The 20,795-nt window shown below is 31.9% G+C and overlaps 1 protein-coding gene and 2 long non-coding RNA genes across 11 annotated transcripts; 1 reads left to right on the top strand and 2 right to left on the bottom strand.

Moving 5' to 3' along the window:
* Window positions 1-9,874: 9,874 nt before the first annotated feature.
* LOC112782703 (MADS-box transcription factor 23) lies at window positions 9,875-20,265 on the top strand. 9 transcript variants are annotated; one of them, XM_072231593.1, is made up of 9 exons: window positions 9,875-10,027; window positions 10,237-10,474; window positions 16,853-16,931; window positions 18,506-18,558; window positions 19,192-19,291; window positions 19,390-19,431; window positions 19,518-19,598; window positions 19,748-19,902; window positions 19,992-20,265. In XM_072231593.1, exons 2-9 carry the CDS (start codon window positions 10,293-10,295, stop codon window positions 20,005-20,007), a joined length of 708 nt encoding a protein of 235 aa, XP_072087694.1. In that variant the 5' UTR covers window positions 9,875-10,027; window positions 10,237-10,292; the 3' UTR covers window positions 20,008-20,265. The 9 variants fall into 9 exon arrangements, with proteins under 9 accessions (XP_072087694.1, XP_025681009.1, XP_072087693.1 ...); XM_025825224.3 differs by having other exon boundaries at window positions 18,497-18,558; XM_072231592.1 differs by having other exon boundaries at window positions 10,234-10,474; window positions 18,497-18,558.
* Window positions 18,407-19,268, bottom strand: LOC140183321 (uncharacterized). Its single transcript, XR_011879280.1, has 2 exons — window positions 19,132-19,268; window positions 18,407-18,532 (listed from the first exon to the last, which is right to left on the bottom strand). It is a non-coding gene; the product is annotated as an uncharacterized lncRNA (long non-coding RNA).
* On the bottom strand, window positions 19,302-19,969 carry LOC140183320 (uncharacterized). The gene is made up of 3 exons (XR_011879279.1): window positions 19,827-19,969; window positions 19,573-19,723; window positions 19,302-19,383 (listed from the first exon to the last, which is right to left on the bottom strand). It is a non-coding gene; the product is annotated as an uncharacterized lncRNA (long non-coding RNA).
* Window positions 20,266-20,795: the final 530 nt, after the last annotated feature.

Below are 20,795 nucleotides of genomic sequence, written 5' to 3'. Positions count from 1 at the left end.
CGATAGAGAGTCGGATTATCCAAAATAGTGCCATCCATAGGGGTAAATCGAACATTAGGTTCAAGAGGAGTAGACTCAGTGCGACTATCGGTAATCCCAGCGCGAGCAAGAAGATCTGAAGCATACTTAGCCTGAGAGAGATAGATGCCATCATCGGTGGAGATGACCTCAAGACCAAGAAAATAACTGAGAGAACCAAGATCTTTCATCTCAAAGGTACGGTGAAGTGAGGCCTTGAGATCAGAGATACCATCAACATCATCACCAGTAATGATCATGTCATCAACATACAAAAGTAGAAGAACAACTCCACGTTCGCTTTTACGAATGAAGAGCGCATGCTCATGAGGGCTAGAAGTAAAACCAAGACTGCATATGGTAGTGCTGAACTTGTCAAACCATTCACGAGGAGCTTGCTTAAGTCCATAAAGTGCCTTGCGAAGGAGACAAACCTTATTAGAAGGACAAGGATATCCCGGAGGTGGCTTCATATAGACTTTCTTTTTCAAATCCCCATTAAGAAATGCATTCTTCACATCCATCTGACTGAGAGACCATTTTTTAACCGCGGCAATGGCAAGAAGAGCTCTAACAGACGTAAGACGAGCGACAGGGGCAAAAGTCTCTTCATAATCAATACCATACTCTTGCGTACAACCTTGAGCAACCAAGCGGGCCTTATAACGGTCAATAGAGCCATCAGAGCGAGTCTTGATCTTGTATACCCATCTACTGCCCACAATTTCCTGATCAGAAGGAGGATCAACCAGATCCCAGGTGTGTGCTTTTTCAAGTGCCTGTAATTCTTCTTGCATTGCTTGTTGCCAATTTGGGTTTGAGGAGGCTTCTCTGAATGTCTTAGGTTCATGTTGATGAAGAATAGTAGAAAAGCAATGGTAATCAAGAAGATGAGGAGGTGGATGCCGTACCCTAGAAGAACGAGCGAGAGGAGGAGGCATGGCGGTAGGAGCAGGATCATCGGCCGGTCTGGAATCATCGGGAGATGGAGAAGGCGGAAGAACAGGAGGCTGTGGAGGGTCACACGAGATAGAATCTGTAGAATCATTACTAGGAAAAAGATCAACATTAGGGTTAGTAAACAAAGGTGACTGAGTAGTAGGAATCGACTCAAAGGATGAGAATCGAGAAAACATGTGGTGCTCCCAGAAGACAACATGACGAGATATACGAATACGTTTAGAGAGAGGATCCCAACAACGATAACCCTTGTGTTCAGTGCCATAACCAAGAAAACAACACATACGAGCCCGAGGTTCAAGTTTACTATGTTCATGAGGCTGAAGAAGAACAAAACATACACAACCAAAAACTCGAAGAGAACTATAATCTGGGGAGGTATGATAAAGACGCTCAAAGGGAGTAACATTACCAAGAACAGAAGAAGGGAGTCTATTGATAACATGAACAGCAGTAAGAACAGCTTCACCCCAAGTACGTTCAGGACACGAAGAAGAAAGGAGCATTGCACGGACGGAGTCAAGAATGTGACGGTGTTTGCGTTCAGCTCTACCATTTTGTTGAGATGTACCAGGACAAGAAAACTCAGACAAGGTACCCTGTTCTGCAAGAAAGGCTAAGAGTTTGGAATCACGGTATTCCATAGCATTATCACGTCGAAAAACCTTAATGACCTTGGAAAACTGAGTTTTAATCATAGTAGCAAAATTGATATAGATCTGAGGTAACTCATGGCGATTAGTCATCAAATAAACCCAAGTAAAACGGGAATAATCATCAATGAAAACGACAAAGTATCGAGCTCCGCCCATAGAGGCAGTGGGAGCGGGGCCCCAAACATCAGAGTGAATGAGATCAAAAGGAGAGCAAGCAAGAGATGAATTATTGTGAAAAGATAAAGCAGGTTGTTTGGCAGTTTGACAAGAAATACAATCAAAAGATTCATTTGGAACCTGACCTAAAACACCCCGAGAGACAAGAGGACGTAGTTTTCCTAAGGAGGTGTGGGCAAGACGCTGATGCCATAAGTGGAGGGTAGAGGGAGAAGAAGCAGCACAGAGATTTGGTACAGAAGGAATATGAAGATTCTCCAATTCAAACAACCTTCCGACCTTACGTCCAGTCCCGATGATTTGTCCCGTCCGAGGATCCTGTACACGACAACCAGAAACAGAAAAAGTGACTTCAAAACCCAGATCAACAAGTTGACCAAATGAAATAAGATTGAAGTTTAATTTGGGAACATAATAAGTATCAGGAAGATTAAGAGTTGATTGGGATATAGAACCCTTGTGTGTTGCGTGCAAGAGGGATCCATTTGCAGTATTGACAGTAGGTCCATTTGTAGTGGTAGACATGGACGAGAAAATATTACGCAACGGAGACATGTGATTAAAGCAACCCGAGTCAAAGTACCATTTAGAATTACCTGGAGAGGTGGAAAAAGCAGCAGGGGTATTACCAGAAACAGAGAGAAGACGCTGAAGAAGAGATGCAATATCAGAAAGAGAGACAGGAGACGAGTTGAGTGGACTAGGACGTGGTGGGCGAGTAGGACAGGCAGTAATTAAATGTCCCGAGAGCTTGCAGTAACGGCAGAACAGCTGTGAACAATGGTAGCTAAGATGACCTTTCTGGTGGCATGTGCGACATTCAACAGAAGGACAGTCGGGGAAGAGGTGCCCAGAACGGTTACAATTTCGACAGAATTTACCCTTTCTATCGGTGGCAGCAAAAACATCTGGCTTTTCCATGATAGCAGTTACAAAGATCAAAGAGAGGAGAGAAAACGGCAATTTCGGAGCAGAAAATGAGAAATCGGAGTGCAGAATCGGAAAGAGCTCACCAAAAAACCTTAGGGAGGGTCCCACTGTCTGCCACGTCAGCCGCTACGTCAGATTCCACGTCAGCAGCCACGTCAACAAGCAATGACACGTGGCACACGGGGATTGGAGACGCAGGACACGTCAATAGCTGACAGGGCGCGAGGTGGCGCGCGGGCGGGAGGGTCGGGTCGGGTCGGTCTCGCGGGTCGGGCGCGGTTCGTCTCTCTTCTGGCTGCCACGTGGGCTTTGATGAGCCGTTGATCTGGAGCGCTGATCCAACGGCGACGGATGCTTCTGGAAGAGAACGCCTGCAACCGGACAGCCAACTTCAGACGGCGCGTGGCGGCGCGTCCGGAGGAGTTTGGCGGTGATTCCGGTGGCGTTGAAAACTTTGCAACGAGTGGAAGGCGACGGTAGCGGCGGTGACGAATCGAAACGGCAGGAAGAGGTTGAAAACTGAGCACAAAGTACTGCTCGGAGACAACTGGACGGCGAACTTCAGACGGAGTGTGGCGGCGCGTGCGGTGGTTTCCGGTGACGAGGCTGGACTCGTTGAACTCGTAACGACGAGACGAAGGCGGTGGTAAGGGCGGTGACGAACCAAAGCGTCTGAAAAGGGAGCAAAAGAGAGACCAAAGAACACTGACGGAAGAGGAAAAACAAAGGACTATAAACTAATATTCATGGAAAAAAAAATGACCTAAGCTCTGGATACCATGTTAAAAACAAGAGACTGAGAGAGTGATCTGAAAAGTGTATTATTTAGTTGTCACCAAAGGTACAATATACAAGGGGTATTTATAGGTGCTAAATGAATCAAAGTAATAAAGATATAGAATCCTACAATAAATGTACAGATATACTATATAAATATAGACGATACTAATTGATCTAAATTGATTCTAATGAATCTCTAACACTATTAACGTATTATAAATATCATCAAAATTTATTATTTTTTATTGATAATTAATTATTAATATTTAAAAATATGAATAAAAATATATTATTAAATTATTAGACTAAAAAATTAAATTAATAATTAAAAGTAACCACTAAAAATGATAAATTTTAATAATATTTTAGCATTTTTCCAAAGTTAAATATTAGATAATATGTTATGAATAAATATTTTATGCATTAATATTAGATTATTTTTTCAATAATGAAATTGGAGCGTTAATTTTTTTTCTAATTAAAAATTGAGTTAAACTGTTTTTAAAAAATAAATCATTTTATGCATTAGATATATTAATCAGACAATATTTAATTAAAAAATAATCATTTTATTCTTATTTTTCGTGAGCCATGATTGTCTGTTTATTTTCTCTTCTCTTCGGTGAGGTCTTCTCCTCTTTTCTCTCTGATCTGTCAACCATTTTTAATCCATATCAAGCTCTTCTGAATCTATTAGCTTATATATACCTTTATTTATTTGTTTGTTTATTTTCTTTTTGTTGGAACTAGCTTTTGGGTTTGCTTCAATACAACTAAAATTAAAGTTATTATATAGAATTTTGATGTTAAAATGAGAACAATAATTCTAGAGAGATAATAATTTAAAATGATCTAATTTAATATTTATAATTTTTTGTAAACTATAATTATAGATTTATTATATCTAATATTACTCAATTATTTCACAGTAATTAAAAAATATAAAATAAGATAATTTTAGATAAATATTCTAATTTTCTATTATCTCAAAATAATTTTTTAAATCAGAAAACATGGAATAAAGTCACAACTTAGATCCAATCAATCAAGGATTTCCAGCTTGCAATACTAACTGTAGTATGAAGTAATGGGTTAAAAAGTGAGTTTGGGGAAGGTTTTTGCCCATTTTTAGAAACATTACTAAATATGAACGAATAAATAATAAATTAATAATTAATACAATCTGGGGTTATATGGTGATAGCGGCAGACAGTCCTTCACATGTACGATGTTTGATTCTTTCTTTCTTTCGATCATTTTATTGGATTACATATTGCTGTTGCTACATCCTTTAATTTATTTTCTGCAACTTGCTACACTTTCTAGCTGCTTATCATAATAATGGGTTTGCCCTTCAAAGTAAACATGCAAATTAAATATCCTAATATATTTTTAGCTTCTTTAGCATTTTCATTAGTTGAACTTCCATATTATTTATTTATTATTCTATGTCAATTATAAAAGTATTTGATTTTGGTTCTTATACAAAGTTTATTTTGGCGTAGGTCCAAATATTTTAAAACCATTTGTCTTAGTAATCTCTAAATTAGTATAATAATTTAGTTTCAAGAAGATCAAATTTTTATTGTGAAGGATTTAATTAAATCACACTATCATAATTACTGAAAAACTCAAATTACATAATAAGAACTTATACTGAAATATCAATTATGATTTGAAAATGTTTTATGGAGAATTTATTTAGAGACTAAAATTGCAACATTTTCATAGTCAAGATATTCATTTGAAGAAAAATAATGCAATTTATCTCTTGAACTTTGAATCATGTATATATTACACCTTCTTCAACTTTTGGAAGATGTAATTCAAAACTAGCAATAAAGGGTGTAAGAAAAGGCCTTTTACTTTTGTTAAATTTTTGGGAGAAAAGCAGAATAAGAAGATAATAATATATGCGAAGTTGTTGTATTGAAGTTATATGATACAAAGAGTCACCTTATTTATAAGGATATTACCAACTAAACTCATAAATATTTCATCTACTAACTACTAGTCATTACTAACTTAACTCTCAATTACTAACAATACTAATAATATTTTAATATGTCGCGCAAACCGGTGGATGGAAGAGGTCAATAATTCCCAACTTTGATAAATTTTGATGAGATGGTTGAGGAAGAGACATGCACCACAGAAGAAGAGGCGTGTGGCGCGAGACGCAGAGGAAGAAGGAAGACGCGTGTGTGGCTGACAATTCTAGTCATGACGGAAAGGAGAAACAAGGCTACTACTCTATGTTTGAGAGTAAGACAACCAGGGAAGAACAAGAAGAAAAAGAAGAGAGAAGAAAGGAGACGTCGGGGACGCCGCGACGACCGACAGTGGATTGAACAAATAGATAAAGAAAGGAAGAAAAAGTACAGAGAAGAGATGGTTCTTGACAGAGGAAGAAGGAAGAAGAAGAAAGGGGAAAAGAAGAAGAGGTGACAGTGACAACAAACTTTGAGAGGCGCGTGAAGGCGCGTTTCAACTCTTAATGACTATAATTTTGGGTAATAGAGGGAGAAAGGAAATGAAATAGCCAAGACAACACTAAATTATTGCAACGCTCCCATATTGAAAACAGAGGATCCTCAGTTTAGAAGAGAAGGAATAGAGCCAATAAAAAAGTCATATTTGTTTTTGGAGATGATGGCTATAGAAAGGATCGACACCAAGAGCGATAGTTACCGCAAGCACAGGAGTGACAAGAACAGAGGTTGGATTTTTATTAGAATGAATATAGAGAGGGCTAGTGAAATTTTGTGCTACGTTAGAAGATGATTCTTCCATTAGAGAGGAAAAAGACAATAGAGACGGATTATTTGGGTTTGAAGAAGAAGTATGGTAATTTTTTACCGAAAAACTAATGGCTTATCCTTTTCAAGGAAGATACCATGACTCTGATGCCATGTTAAATTTCTGGGAGAATAACAGAATAAGAAGATAATAATATATGTGAAGTTGTTGTGTTAAAGTTACATGATACAAAGAGTCACCCTATTTATAGGGATATTACCAACTAACCTCATAAATATTTCATCTACTAATTACTAAGCACCGGATTCGATGGTCCCGGAACGTTTAGACCATTAAATAGTCTCTGAATAAAACATGTTTTTAAATTTTTTTAATAACTGTTAAATAGTCCTTTTTTAATTTTAATTACAAATTAACCTCATATATTTTATTTAATCATAAAAATTATTTTTTATTTTATAAATTATTATTTTATCATTAATCTATTATGTTTATTAACAATAAAAAACAAAAACAATAACGAATTAGATCTTCCATTGATCGTAATAAATTTTTTGGCTATTCCAATCGATTAAAAGATTATATTTGATCCGTGACGTTCGTCAAGGACTGTGAAATCGTGTTTCTTTGAAAATCAATCAATTGGACTACAGGTTGTTATCACAAAACAATCGATTGAAAATTGCAAGGCAGCATAGTTTTCACAAAAATCAATCGATTGGTCATATTACCCAATCGATTGAACGATGACTAAAATGTGGGTTTTTTATAATTCAATCGATTGTTTATACTACCTAATCAATTGAATGCTTCAAAACAACCTGAAGTCTCACAATTCAATCGATTGGTTGTCATCAAAACAATATAAATTTGCCAAATCGATTGTTTTGTGATAACAACCTGTAGTCCAATTGATTGAGTTATGGGAAACCTGAAATTCAATCGATTGTTTTGATAATCCAATCGATTGATTTTCAAAGAAACACGATTTCACAGTCCTGGACGAACGTCACGGATCGAATATAATATTTTAATCGATTGGAATAGCCAAAAAGTTTATTACGATCAATGGAAGATCTAATTCGTTATTGTTTTTGTTTTTTATTGTTAATAAACATAATAGATTAATGATAAAATAATAATTTATAAAATAAAAAATAATTTTTATGATTAAATAAAATATATGAGGTTAATTTATAATTAAAATTAGAAAATGACTATTTAGCAGTTATTAAAAAAACTTAAAAAACATGTTTTGTTCTGAGAATATTTAATGGTCCAAACGTTTTGGGACCATCTAATCCTTTGCCTAATTACTAGCTATTACTAACTTAATTCTCAACTACTAATAACACTAATAATATTTTAATAACTTTTTCCTTTCTTTTAAAATTATCCTTTAATATGATGATACGTTCTAGCTAATTTCAAAGGCATCTTTTTACACTTCTTACAAATTCGTTGACAATCTTTCACTAAATCTAATTTTTTGAACACTCGAAAAATGTTTTATCTTCATATATATTCGTATAAGTAAAGTTTAGGTAGGCTCGAGATTGGTATTTAACAGAAAGTGAACATGTTTCGAAACTCTTTAAACAAAATATATAATGAGACTTGAGACGGGGTAGGTCTAAAGTTTAAGGATTAGGTGGAGCCAAGTGTTCCCACTAAAATTTAAAAAAAAAAATAATAATAATAATAATAATTTATTATTTTCATTATGTTATTAAATTATTATAAAAACTATTTTATTGTTAACATTATATATATTTTATCTTTATTGTCAAAATTTTTTAGATTTGTCACTAAATTTAATTAATACATAAATTTTTTGTCTAAAATATTTTTTTATTATGTATATTCATAAAATAGACATTTTGTTATTTGAACATATCTATTAATATTATAAATGTTTAATAAGTAAAAAATAGATTAATAGATGGTGAAAATTCACGTGCAGTCGACTTCATATGAAGTTAATAAGTGAGAGCCGTTAGATGAAAATTTAGTCAAATTAGTCAAATTATCTAACGGCTCTCAACTATCAACTTAACGTGAGTTTTTACCTTAATAGATATATTATACCTATTAAGACACTAATATATAACCAAACTAACTCTTATGTCAACATTAAGCTAAGAATCGAATTTTATTTTATGAGATTCAAATTCGTTTCTTATGAATTATTTCAACCATGATATTTTTGACACCCTCAAAATGGTATTGCTGCATATGGTATATAATTAAATCGATTAAAGATGTAGCTTTGTTATCCAGCTATTTCCCGAGAAATTTAAAATTCAAGGAAAGCTTTTTCTATATATATATAGATAATCAATGTCACAACAACTCGTAATCTAATACCAATATCTACTGCATACAATAAAAATATATAAAAAAATGTTTAGTGCATATTATTTTTTTAAAAAATAATTTTCATCATCATATATCATATATAATTTATAAAAAAAAGGGTTAAACCAAATATTTTGTAGTTAAAGTATGTCATACTTACCTACTATCAACTTACTTTAACAAGAAGCACTACTCAAAAATGAGTATGGATTTCCATTTTGAAAAAGCAGACGAAATAAGAAATGCAACATCCATAATCCATTTGGTCCCCCACCCCTTTTTTTAATTCATGTTTTGTTTTTGGGCCTTATTCCAATTCTTCGATCTCCAACCTTATTTAAATAGCAGTATCTTATCACAGCTGAAATTTTTGTTTAATGATAATTTTAGTATCTCTTAATATATTGTATTTGTTTTAAATTTTGTTAAGATAAAATAATAAATAAAAATCTTTAAATATTATATTTGTAAGTGTATAATATGTGTTTATAATATTATACCGTCTAAAATTAAAAATTGACCAATCTCTCTAAATAAAAAAAATAATAAATAAATTTTTAATTTTTTACTAATTAAAAATACAAAAATGTTATTAACTTTTTAAAATAAAAAATATTTAAATTTTTTTATTCAAAATATATAAATATAAATTAATTTTTTTAAAAAATTTAAATATTTTATATTTTAAAAAATAAAAAATATTTTTATATTTTAATTAGTCGAAAATTTATTTGACAATAAAAAAATCAAAATTCTATCAAGAAAAAATAGTGTGTTGTTACTTTCAACGGATAGAATTGTCAATTATAGAAAGGGAATAGAGTGAAGTGCCATTTTGACACTTTTCGCCAAACCTAAAAGCAGGAAAAGTTAGAGCGCCCTCGGTTTTGGATAGCATACGTGGCATCACCTGATACGTCACACAAATACACATTTATTCACCATTACATGGCCCCCACGATTCCTGGACCCTTCTATAGTCCTAGGAAACACTCTAACCACCTTTCACAGTTCCCCACGCGCTCTATTCTTTCGACACGTGCCCCTTGCAATTATCTTTGCTTCTTGAGCCACATTGGTGGCGCGTGAGAAAATTGGCGAGTGGGCTTGGAAAGGAATACCTAAACCTTCAAAACCACTAATCCCCTCACAAAACCACTTTGTTTCCCCCTAATAAGAGGATTAATGGTGTCACATCTGTCCAAATAAACTACTTCTTTCTTTCCATATAAAGCATAATTAAATTGGATCACATGGTTCCTCTTAAGAGGAACATTTTACACCAAAAAAAGAAGGAAAAAAAAAAAGTCGTCTTCTTTCTTCTTTAGCTCCTTGCTTCGTTTTCTTGTTATTGCGACTAATAATTACTGCACTCCTATAATTTTCAAGTAAGTCACTTTTGTTCTTATTCAACTACTGTTCACTATTTTATTGCTGTTTATTCACTTTTCCTTTTCTTTTTTTCGCGAATTCGAGTATTATGTAATTCGATTATTATTTTTTTCTTCAAAATCTTGAGAAGATTTAATCCAATTAGCTCCGTGAGAGTCGAATAACTCATCGATGTTAATGAATTTGTTGACTCGTGATGTAGCAGGTCAAATCAAAAGAGGTGTTTAATTTGAGGAGGCAGGAACCCTAAAATTGATTGTGATGGGACGAGGAAAGATTGCGATTCGAAGGATCGACAATTCAACGAGTCGGCAAGTAACGTTTTCGAAGAGAAGGAATGGATTGCTGAAGAAAGCTAAAGAATTATCCATTCTCTGTGATGCTGAAGTTGGATTGATTGTGTTTTCCAGCACTAGCAAGCTTTATGAATATGCAAGCACCAGGTAATTAATTAATTAATTAAAAACTATTAATTAACTATCTATGATTACTTAAATTTCTTTTTTTTCTCTTTAATTTGTGAATTGAGTGTGCTTAGTTTTTTTACAGTTTATCAACCTTTTCTTCTTTTTCATTTTTTTTACTGAGTGAAAATATCTATTCTTAATTAAAGTGAATAATTAATTAAACATGAACACGGTTGATTGTGTTTCAAAGATATATTTACATAGACTTAATGGTTGGGAGTCAGTTGTGCTAGCTGTATGAAACATTTTTATATGTTGCCACTTGCATTTAGGAACATGTATCTGTGATGAGTTTAATTTAATTGCTTTCATATTTGCCTTTATCTGGACCCTTCTTTGATAGTAGTGCTAAGGTTGATATAATAATTATCTCAGCTTAATATTAATATTATATAATAATCATGCATGCGCGTTTGCATGGTGCAACTCTACATAATGATGATGATTATTATTATTATTATCATCTTCACCTTCCTTCTCACCGATTCTTAGGGAGTTATTTTAGAAGCTAGCTAATAAGCTAGGAATCTAGGATAGTAATTTCCAAAATGCTGGGAGAAATGTTCTCCTTTTTCTTCCTTCTTGGTATTACTCTTTAAGGTTAATTAATTAACCTTTCGAGTAAGTTAATTACACCATGATGATGAGGTGTTTTTGAAAATTGTAAACAAGAGTGTAATTTTTTTAAGCTGTGTTATATGGTAAAGCTTGCATGGTTCCACATGCTTGTGCAAACGCCAAAAAAGAAAGGCACAACAAAAGAAGGAAGAAGTCACTGAGAGTTAGAATATCATCAAAAAGTTGTACTTATTAATTCACTTCACCTTAAGCTTATTAGTTAGAATTACACTCTTAATTAACTTTACCCATTTACTGCTGGTTAACCGATATTGATCTTACTGTGTTTGTGTATTTCAATTTTCAACCTGGGGGAAAGAAAAAAGAAAAGAGGGGGGGGGGGGGGGATTAAATGATGCTAATATTTGATATAAAAAAAAAAAAAAGTAATAATTGTTTAAATAGGAATTTGATTAATAGAATAGCAATTTTATCATCATATATAAGTAAATAATGGGTGCAATCTTAGCATATATTGCAATTTTTATAGGCTTTGGTGGTGTAATGTTTATTAACAAAATCTATAAGATTATTAGAAGGTCATATTTTATAGATGGTTTCATAAAACTTTAGATTAATCTAAAATCATTGATATACTGTTTATGTATATCTTAATTAACATAATATGTACACATATGTTCAGATTTATAAAAATAAGAAATTATTTGACCACATATACTTACTGATCATATCAAATTAAAAATAAAAATCAGTACAAATAATCTTTATAGATAACAGATAATTATAATTCAACAGTTTGAATAAAATACTTAAATTGTATAGAGTTACTAAATGGTGAGTGTTAATATTGGTTTCACTAACCATGTAAATCTTACTGAAAATTAAATCATATTTGCATTGTTCGTTATCTTGCAGTCATAGTAGAAATAGAAAGAAATATCTCAGATATGAAAAACAGGAGAAAGATACAGACTCTTAAATGCATGGTCATGGATTCAAGAGTGAGAAACCAAAAGAAATTGAAGTCCTTTTTTTTTTTCTCAACTATGTCTGTATATAATGTTTACCTTAATAAGTAGTAAATGTGTCTAAATAATCAACAATTGAGACAAATAAGATCATAGATTCCTGGATTTAATTGCCATGCCTTCACCAACTAACAAAAAATGTGAAGAAATTAGTCTATTGAGTGTTGTATCAAGTCCTTGTTATTAAGTTAAAAGTTATCACTTCAAGAATGAGTGTAAGTTTGTTTTGTCATAATTTTTCAAAATTGTATTTAGTTTAAAGAGGTTACACTCGTATGATGAAGGCGTTAATCGACGAGATATTAAGTTTATCAAATTTTGATGGTAATATCTCTTGATCAAATCCAAAATCATTTCCTCCCACGATAGCCAAGAGATTCAAACCCAAGACTTAATACCATTAGTTTGGATCAAACATTTACTAATAGTTTAAAAGTTGTAGTTTTTACAAGCTTGTATTTTTTTTTTAAATAGTTTTCTAAAAGGTGCATGCTATTACATACACCATAAACTAAAGGTGGAAATTCAAGTGCAGTCGACTTCACGTGAAATTGATACTTGAGAGCCGTTAGATGATTTGACTGATTTAACTAAATTTTCATCTAACGCTCTCAGATATCAACTTCACATGAAGTCGATTTCACCACCTGAGTTTTCACCTAAACCAAAACGTTAAATATCAAATGTTACAAGTGACATTAGTGAAATAAAATCCCAATAAAAAAATTAGAGTCTGATTGGTTTTTTTTTTTTTTTTTGTTATTAGGATTTCGTTTTTAGTATTTTTTTAAAAAAACTTTCAAAACAGAAGATATTAAAAATAGAAGTAAAATAAAAATAGAAATCAATTAGGCTTATGTTGATGAGAATTTGAGATGATTTTATATATAGTTCGAATGGAGTGATAAAAACATATTAGCTAGTGTCTCAACATTCATAGCTTAGTTAATAAGCACCAAACTTAAAGAATTTAGATTCTCTAAGTAAGAATTTAAATTTTTTAAAGTCAGAAAATTAGTAAAACAATAAAGTGATGAATTAATTACTATTAAATTTAATTTGTAACTTTTATAAAATGTATATTCTATTATTTTAATTCAATAATAATTAACTTCTCACTCTATCGTTTTATCAATTTTTTTTTTTCATTTTAAAAGATCTTAATATGTTAAGTTACCTTTGTTTCATTGAATACAGCAATTTATTAGATTGTTTTCCTTTAGAAAAATTCTATTAACTAATTTTATTGGTATGTAAACATCTTAGAAAAATTATTTCTTTCATTCTCAAATTTTTTTAAATTATTCTGTGTTCTTATAATTTTATTAAATTTGTAATTAAATTTTTATAATTTAAAAATTTTCAATTGACGTAATTACATTTTTGTTATAATAAAAATATTAGAATTAATAGAATATTTTTTTTTAAATTGAAGATACCTACACTTTAAAGACTAAATTCTTAAATCTAAATGTCCTCTTATTTTTAGAATATTTTATTAACTCAAATGTTTTCGGCATATGACAAACCTAATTATAAAATTCAAAACGGTGTAAGAACCTAATAAAAAAATTTAACTATAGAGACTTAATTACAAATTTAGTAAAATCACATAAATTGGTCGAGTAATTTAAATATTTTTTTCAATAATCAATTTTTTTCCAAAAAAAAAAAGGAAAAAGGAAGAGAAGAAAGCTAGATACAACTAACTTATATCAAGGTAGTAAGTTTTTTTTTTTCTAATAAGAAATTTTTAATCTTACTTTTTGTGGCAAGCTTTTGTATTAAGTCGAATTGAATTATTTGAATTGATGATAATATAAAGTTTAGATACAAGATATTCTATTGAGATCAAAGGATAAAGGAAAAAAGAAATATTAATGGCGATATTACATGACACGCCTTTAAACAAGTTTTAAGGTGAAATATGATAATGACACTCTCTAATAATCCATATAATTACTGGTACCATCATCTAATGTTGCATGTTATTATTGTTGTTGCATTCGTCACCAACCTTCTCATTAGCCAGTGTTGACATAGACGACATAATTGTTGATGATATCAATTTACATAATTCAGAAAATAATAATAAGCACTTAAAATGATTCTTCCCTGTGCTGGCTGGGCGCAAACACTTAAAAAAGATATTATTAATGCATGCAATGCAAGTCATTATTCTTTCATATCTGAAGCAGTGAAAGAAAGTGGTGAATTGAGTCAACAATCTGGTGGGTTATGCTGCCTCATCAAGTTCGTTATTTATAGGCTAACTCTATTTCATCCATTAGTGGGTTTTGCTCGCTTTAATTTTATATTTCCCCCTTTGTTTTAATAATATGTATAATTAGGGCTAAAGAGGCCACTGTAAGTCTGTAACAGGTTAAATTAAAAGTTTGAGTAAGAGTTAAATGTTAGAATGAAAACAAGGTTCCTGTTTTCCCTCTGTTAAAGGGAAACATTATTTAATGCATTTACATTCGACAATTTGTTTGGATGCTTTTATGGACTGATAGTGTTTTGTTTGTCTATGATTTTCTTGCTGAATGCTTGTTGCTATGAATGTTGAGTCACTATGTTGATGGCTTAGGTTCAACAATGGTGATACTTAAAGCTCTCTGTTCAAAGTTATATATATTGTATCTTTAACCGTTGATCTTGCGTTATGGAGCTCATAAACATAATTGTCACACAAGATCAATAGTCAAGGATATGTTATATATAAATTGAAACCAACATTTTGATATTCAAATACCATTGCTTGTACCAATATAATAGTAAGAAGTAGACAGTGAGTTAGATCAATTTTGAATTGGACCAACATAAATGATAAAGTCAATTAAGACAATGAATTCATATATAATTTGATACAAATATTATGAAAACCAAATAGGATATTAAATTAGTTATAAAAATAGCAATTCAAGAAAGTTATTAGTTGCTTTTTAAAAGTAATAATACTCAACTTGTTTATTTAAAATTATATAAAATTATATTTTTCCTTTGTGTGAAATAGTGAATAGATAGGATTCTGAATGAGTAAATGTATCTTCAAAAACTATTTTTGACTCGGTTAATTTGAAAAGCTACCTACATTAATCTCACAAGGACATCAATCGGAAGTTATGCTAAAAATTGGAGGGTGTAACTGAACTAATCAAATCCAAACACTTCATTATGTTGTGTTTTTTAGAAAGGTGTTTATATTTTTTAAAAGTATAAGTATTTTATTTTGTATTTGATAAAAAAAAAAAACATGTATTTTTCTTTGTAATTTTAATAAATTGCGAGTACTTTTCAAAATTTGCTTGTTATTATCAAAACTAACACTCTAATGTAACCTTGTATACAAATAAATATTTAAATTTATTCTTAATTAAATTATTGATGTCAAATTCCATTACGATCAATTTTTTTAAAAAAATATTTATTATGATTATTTTAAATTTTAAAAATTATTTTATCAAATACAATCGTTATTTTTGTGTTTAATTAAAACCAGTTTTAGTTCGATTTATCAAACACACGTATTATAACTATTAGAAATTTTTTTTTTTAAAATTAACTTTGATAAACTATTCATAAAAATAAAAAATTTTATCAAACCAACGTTAACTAACTTATATGAGCTATATAACTTGTTGAAACAATTATGAAAATCCTAATTTATCAACCCTAAAAAATTTTGTCCACCTAACTCAAATTCAATTATGCTAAATGAATACAATAAATCAAACACTTGTAAGTCACTATATAAATTAAAATACATAGTTGATGTTCATGAAAGGATTGGATTATTTTGATGGTAAATTGTTTGAGTTAGAAAAATATATAAAATATGTATAAATATATACAAATAACTTCTTCTTTTTTTTTTTTTTTTTTGTTTATGAAGCATTTTTTTTACTCACATTTGCTAAGATTCCGCAACTTATGGTTTGAAGTTTAGCTTTTGACTTCATGGTGTGGCAAACAGGAGTTAAGAGTGAGTCAAACTAACCAGTAAACTACACTTAATCGAACAAATCAATAGCCGAATAAGCTAATTAGATAAGCTCAAGTTGACAATTAAACCAAGGAGTTGAGCATGTTTATTAAACTGAGTCGAATATTTCCAACCTTAGAGCTCGATCGTGAGCAACATCTATATATTTGGAATTCTGAAAGTATCCCGTACCCCTTACATGCTACTAGCGATGAGAGAAAATTGCTAATCCAGTTATAATCGCCTTTAAAGATAGTTAGGTTGATCTTTCGACTGATATTTTCTCTGAACTCAAGTCTTTCTTGTAGTATACATATGCTACTATGCCCCATTATTTGTAGATATTTTATATGACCTTTCTGGTCTCCCAAGTCCCAAATCTTTGTTCTCTTCGTAATATTTAGTCTATTTGCTCAGTTATATTTAGTCTTGTGGTATTTGTGAACAATATATTATTCTTATTATCATTTTGATACATAAGAATGTATCCAGATTCCAGTGGGAAGAGCGGTTTTTGAAAAATATAATACAAATAAGAAACAAAATCGTTTTGCCATCAGTGCTCTCAGTATGACAAACACAAGAACTGCGTGTGAAATTACTAATACTGTTAACACAATTATACGAGTGAATAAGTGATCTTTTTGTTCATTTTGCACTATAATCTTTGCTGTTTCAGTGTGGATTATATTTGCTGAAAATTCTCCTTTTCACTTAAAAGTTGCAAATATGCTCTTGTACTGAACTTCACGTGTATGACAGCATGAAATCAATTATTGAACGCTACAACAAGCTTAAGGAAGAACATAATCAGCTGATGAATCCAGCTTCCGAAGTCAAGGTAATGGCACACGCACCTCTCTTCCAGTAGCATTCAGCAGTTCAAACTTTTGCTCCTCACTATACTAAATTTCCTTCTTTGTTTCCTTATTAGATATGTTAGACTTGAAATACTTTCCAAGTTTCACATAATAGGCAACTCAAGACGCATTTCATATATTGGAAGGAAAAGAAGAGGCTAAAGAAAAGGAGTTGTTTTAACAAAAGAAAAGAAAAGGAATTACCAGCTGAACTAAATAATAATATCAGTTGTTTACTTCTTGGCACACATATTCTTGCTCAAATCCTAGGTACTTTGCGAACAGCAATATCACTGTTATTTTGCAGGAGAAGATACAAAAAGCTACCAAAGAGACTAATAATGCCCACATACCACCACCTTTGGCAAAACTCTCCTTAACCCTAAACCTCACAAGCTTTATGACAAATTGGCAGGGGGTAACATTAAACCGTAGAAATATGACTTAGGTAGTACAGCATGCATTTAAGTTATATCATGGATTCATCGCCTTGATGTCCCCCAATAGAATGAGAGTCATTATCATGTCTCATGCCCACATATGGAAGTGTTTCAGAGACCCTAAACGGCTATACCTGATATGACACTGCTATCTTGATAAAGCTAAATACTAGTGCCATTTGATAGTAGCACCTCACATGCATATGCTCAGTCTTAGCTTTAGTATGCCAAGGATTATCTTATCCACCTGCATGAACCTCTCAACAGATATGATTAGCTGCACAAATCAAGCATTACTGTATTTGCAGACAAATAGCCCTCCCCGGTTATATAGTGAGTATTATAAACCCTCACACACGAAGTCCTGTCAAAATCTCAGCCTCCGCACACATATAGTGTACTCATAGCATGGCTCATGACAGCACTAAGGAAAATGCAGGTTCTCTTTTGATTGGTCAAGAAACACAACACAACTTTTGAGATCCTCCTGTTAGGCATCCAACCACCATTACTGCACGTAGGTTTTTATGTAATTACCATAGAAAATTACATACTTTCTGAATTGTAATACATAGTTAACCGACTTGATATATTACATGAGAAATCCATTAATGGACACATTTTGACTCCTTATATAGGAACACAATTAAATTGGTGGAATCGGTAAACAAGCAAGTGTATTAAGCTGATAATATTCACTTTTATTGTATGCCTAACCATGAGGTGTTAGACTTATAACCATACAAGAACATCTCGGTTGGGGTTACAAGTTCAGAGAATCCACTTGACAAAACACATAAGAAGCGTAGATCATAGATTTTACTCTGATTGAGCCAATAATGAATCTCCTACAAGGTGAACACCAATACTTGGGAAGTTAGAATTCACTTACATTACAAAGTAAGCAAACCATAGATTGCATTTCTACTAAAAAGAGACCAGCATCCAACTCAGGCTTAGATTAGTTTTGCCTGAAGAGCACTCCGTTGTTACTTCTCCATATTTTAGTCCTCACATTTACTACCTAACAATTCTCGCATTCAAAATATTCCATTTTTGTAATAATAGTACAATATACGTTTGACATCTGTATTTCTACTTGCTAGTTTTGGCAGAGAGAAGCTGCAAGCTTGAGGCAACAACTGCAGCACTTGCAAGAATGCCACAGGTAACAAACAGTCAAATAATATAGATAATACTTGAAGCAAGAAAAAATATACGTTATACCACATTTTCCGGCAAATAAAAACTTCACTAGAACATTGACACAATTACTGATGTCATCGGCCTTTCCCAACCCCTTCCTAAACCTCAACAAAAATAAAAAACAATATCCATCCTTGCTTCCTATCCGCTACTCCCTCCCATGCATCCCCATGCATAAACTTTGCACCTATTAGAAAGTATCCCTAGTAGTCTTTTAATTAGTAAGTCAAATACCTCAGCAACCACACAAATCAATAATTTAGAGGAGGTTCAATTAGTCCCTAAGGAAAATACAATAAATTAGAAGCAATTTTGAAAGAATATTATATTGATAATAACTAAGTAGTATAATATTCCACATTGTTTCTTAGCTATGATGAGATTCTAACACTCTTTTGAACAAAATGTTAATCAATAGCACGATCACAACAGATAAAATCTTATGAAACTGTCAATAAAACCACTATATTGAAATGTGTACTGCTAATCCAAAAACTTAGTAAATTCAATAACTCTAGCTAGCAAGAGTCCAAACCTTATGAAATTTTCCAAAAACGAGATAAGGCATTTCATATTTTCTTCTTGGTAAAAGCAGGAAACTGATGGGCGAAGAGCTTTCTGGACTGGGTGTTCAAGAACTACAAAATCTTGAAAACCAACTGGAGATGAGTTTAAAGGGTGTTCGCATGAAAAAGGTATCATGAGTTGGTGCAAATAATCTCTCTTCAATTAGTTTAAAATTTCACCTTTTTTGACTGCATGTTCAAGACCTTACATCATTATTTCCCTGTAGGATCAAATTTTCACAGATGAGATTAAAGAACTACACCAAAAGGTTTCAGATATTTCCGATTTTTTCTCTTTGCATGCCTTGACTTAGGCTTTCCCAAATATGACAAACTTCCATTAACACCATTGTAGGGAAATCTCATTCATCAAGAAAATGTAGAACTCTATAAAAAGATGGAATTCTTACAAAAAGAAAATGCAGAGCTAAAAAAGGTAACTGACGAAGAAACTCTGTTCATAATTTATGAATCTGTTGTTCATCCAAAACAGATTCCAGGCATTTCTTAGGCGAACTATTTATCTTGAAGTTAACGCCTTCAGCTTCACTATAGCTAAACCTAAAAAGAAGATTTTCATGTCAGGTTTATGAAGCAAGGAGTACAAATGGAGAAAATGCAGCATCCAATCCTCCATACACTATCGGAAATGGATATGACTTACTTGCACCTATCAGTCTCCAACTAAGCCAGCCAGAGACTCAATACACTGAACCACCTGCCAAAGCAATGAAACTGGGGTATTTCCTCACACCAATAATAACACAGTTCTTTTCTATACATTTACTTTATAATTTCGTTAAAATTAGAAACCAAATTTCTGCATCAGACTGCAGCTGCAATAACAAAAACTGTTCAAGAATCGTGGATGATTACCATTTCTGAGCTGCTGTCAACAACTTGTACTACTTATAATGAAGCTTTTATCAGTGAGATCTTGTACTTCAACAATCACATTTATTTGATGCAACAATACAAAGCATATTGGTATGCAATTATCTATCTAGAAGCTTGCATTGCCTTCAAGGATCAGACAATGACTACCTATGTAAATTTTATGCAATAAAGATATCAACCACTGTGCCTGGTAATGTTTTATATAATTTCTACATTTGTTAAAATCAATGGAATGGAATTCCAAACACCACCACCTGTGCCTATACCTTCAATCAGCAATATAAAACATTAACAGAAACTATGTAGGCCATAGTTGTTTTTGTTTTCGCATCAAGTAATAAGTATGAATCATGTCTTTTCAGAACAAATTTTTAGCAGTACTGATAACTACAAAGAGGGAGCCAATATCCTGAATCAAACACAATAATCTTGTATAAACCAACCCCATTACATAATGCAAAAATAGAATTCCTGAAGAAATAAAGGATTCAACTACAAACATCAACTCAGCACAGTTGTCTAAAAGATAGTAGGAAAATCTCAGAGACAGAAGCACACAAAAACATATATTCACATTTTTTATTGAAGACTTTTTACCATTGATTCTAAACAAATTTAAATAGATTTTAGGCACCTTTTAAAAGCAAGGTATAAACCTTTGCTGGGGCAAGCATAAAACACATGACTCGAGTATCAACAATTTCTCATATAGATGCAAGATAACTGATGTTACAAA

This window comes from Arachis hypogaea, chromosome 20 (assembly GCF_003086295.3).
Source record: "Arachis hypogaea cultivar Tifrunner chromosome 20, arahy.Tifrunner.gnm2.J5K5, whole genome shotgun sequence".
In the NCBI taxonomy this organism is placed as follows: domain Eukaryota; kingdom Viridiplantae; phylum Streptophyta; class Magnoliopsida; order Fabales; family Fabaceae; genus Arachis; species Arachis hypogaea.
Note: the sequence above shows the minus strand (reverse complement) of the source record. Positions and strands in the feature narration are given on the sequence as shown.

What these genes read in the sequence shown, in the direction of transcription:
- LOC112782703 (XM_025825222.3), top strand. Translation starts at nt 10,293, where the DNA reads ATGGGACGAGGAAAGATTGCGATTCGAAGGATCGACAATTCAACGAGT. An exon ending in AGGGTGTTCGCATGAAAAAG is followed by an intron (nt 19,292 to 19,389) that starts GTATCATGAGTT and finishes ATTTCCCTGTAG; the next exon opens with GATCAAATTTTCACAGATGA. An exon ending in AAAATGCAGAGCTAAAAAAG is followed by an intron (nt 19,599 to 19,747) that starts GTAACTGACGAA and finishes TTTTCATGTCAG; the next exon opens with GTTTATGAAGCAAGGAGTAC.